General features: G+C 34.0%; 1 protein-coding gene across 1 annotated transcript in view; it reads left to right on the top strand.

Moving 5' to 3' along the window:
- The window catches only part of calml4a (calmodulin-like 4a), a 10,265-nt gene extending 9,187 nt beyond the window's left edge, over positions 1–1,078 (top strand). Inside the window, exon 5 of the mRNA XM_014001569.1 lies at positions 592–1,078. Within this exon, the coding sequence (XP_013857023.1) occupies positions 592–689 (98 nt within the window). The 3' untranslated portion in view covers positions 690–1,078. The remainder of the gene's footprint in view (positions 1–591) is intronic.
- Positions 1,079–1,803: the final 725 nt, after the last annotated feature.

Raw genomic sequence — 1,803 nt, 5'->3', positions numbered from 1 at the left:
ACCTTGTGTAGGTCAGTGAGATTTTGCAGATCAATTCCAGCAATTCTGCTGCACATCTTGACAATCCCCAAGAGTTTGTTTTTGTTCTTACAGGTTAAAATGCCATACCAACAGATAAAAGTAAAGGTTAAAAGAGACAATAAAACACGAATAAAACATTCTCATAAAAGTAGAATTGACATTAAAACCACAGAGCTTCCGATAAAAAWTCATCCTCTAATGAGCCTTCTTACAAAGTGAGTTAACATCGGCATCAAAGTTCAATAATACTAAATACTAATAAATACAAAGTTCAAACTTTCGCAGTAAAAAAGTTTCACATTATCAGAGCATTACATTAAAAATATCTGGATTTGGACACATTTTAAACAGATTAATGTAGCATCAAATAATCAACAAGTTTTATTTTAAGGCTCAGAACTGTCAGAACAAAACATGAAAATCAAACAGTGAAAAAGAAAAAAAAGCTGAACACCGACCCGTGTTGTTTACTCAGTTTTGAGCAATCATGTCAGAAAAATGGCTCCTTGAGCTTCTTTTTTATGAAGTCCACTCATGAAGCTGTGTACCGTCTTCTCTCTCTCTCTSCAGTGGATGACCTCTTCAAGGAAGCAAACATCAGGTCCAACGGAATAATCGACTATGAAGAGTTCACCAAAATGGTGACGTTGCCGCCAGTCGATTATTGAACCCCAGCTTCCAACTTCACTACAATGACTGTGGTAGAAAATTGRTTTTGGACACAATGTGCCTGACAGCTACAACTTGAAGAGATGAAAAGACATGTGCTAAATCAATTTTGAAGGGCTGTTTGAGACTGTAGAGGTCAGAAATGACAAATGAAATGGACGTTTTACAAATGTTATGGTTGGTCGAGRTCACATTGTTCCAGAAAAACTTTGTTTAGGATTATATCATGTCCACCACTGTTATAAATACATCCTCATTTGTTAACACAAGTCATATGTCTGTTTGAGAGTAAGGTTTTATTTTACTAATTTGTATCAGGAACACCTTAAAAATAAAAAGTACTTTTTTTACTTTCAAAGAGAGATCCCAAACACAAAACTGTAATAGAACCACAAAATAATTATTCAAATAAAACTATAAACTAATAATGTTTGAGTTCCTTGTTTAATTATTAATAACTGCAGCAGTCATGGTTAGAATCAGTCTTTACTTGTTGTTTGCCATTATTATCTCTTTATTATTTTTGAGCACAGATCTTTTTTTCTTTGATCATTCAAATATTTTTTGATGACAAATGGCAATGTTTAGTTCATACATGATGATGGTCTGAAATGGAGCCACCATTTAAATCAGGGGTGTCAAACTCATTTTCACTGAGGGCCACATGAGTGTTATGGTGGCCCTCAAAGGGCCAGTTATAAATGACGTCAATGTTTCATGTTTAGCTTCAGCTAAACAAGAAACGCCGCGTACCTCATCTCATTGCTATGGCTGAGTGTAGCTAACAAACAATAACTGAGCTCTACATGGCATTTCCTGCATAGAAACAGTGTTTTAACATGTCTTCTTTTAACTGGTGTTAGCATTTTAAACAAAGTTATGGTACAAGTGTACGACTAACTAAATGTGAAATCAATAATACAGAAATATCCTCAAAGGTAAAAGAGAATTTTACTGCTGAAACATGCAGGAAAAGATGAAAAGGGCTGAAGATCTCTGCTTTACATTACCGTAACATTTGTGCAATTGACAAGAATGGATTTTTAATTCATCTAAATCAAAATTCAAATTAAAGAATGCAAAAGACTTTTTTTAGTGTGTGCATATATATAT

Source organism: Austrofundulus limnaeus, unplaced genomic scaffold (assembly GCF_001266775.1).
Source record: "Austrofundulus limnaeus strain Quisiro unplaced genomic scaffold, Austrofundulus_limnaeus-1.0 Scaffold9, whole genome shotgun sequence".
NCBI classification, from domain to species: domain Eukaryota; kingdom Metazoa; phylum Chordata; class Actinopteri; order Cyprinodontiformes; family Rivulidae; genus Austrofundulus; species Austrofundulus limnaeus.
The sequence above is the reverse complement of the archived record's forward strand: the minus strand, read 5'-3'. Positions and strand labels throughout refer to the sequence as shown.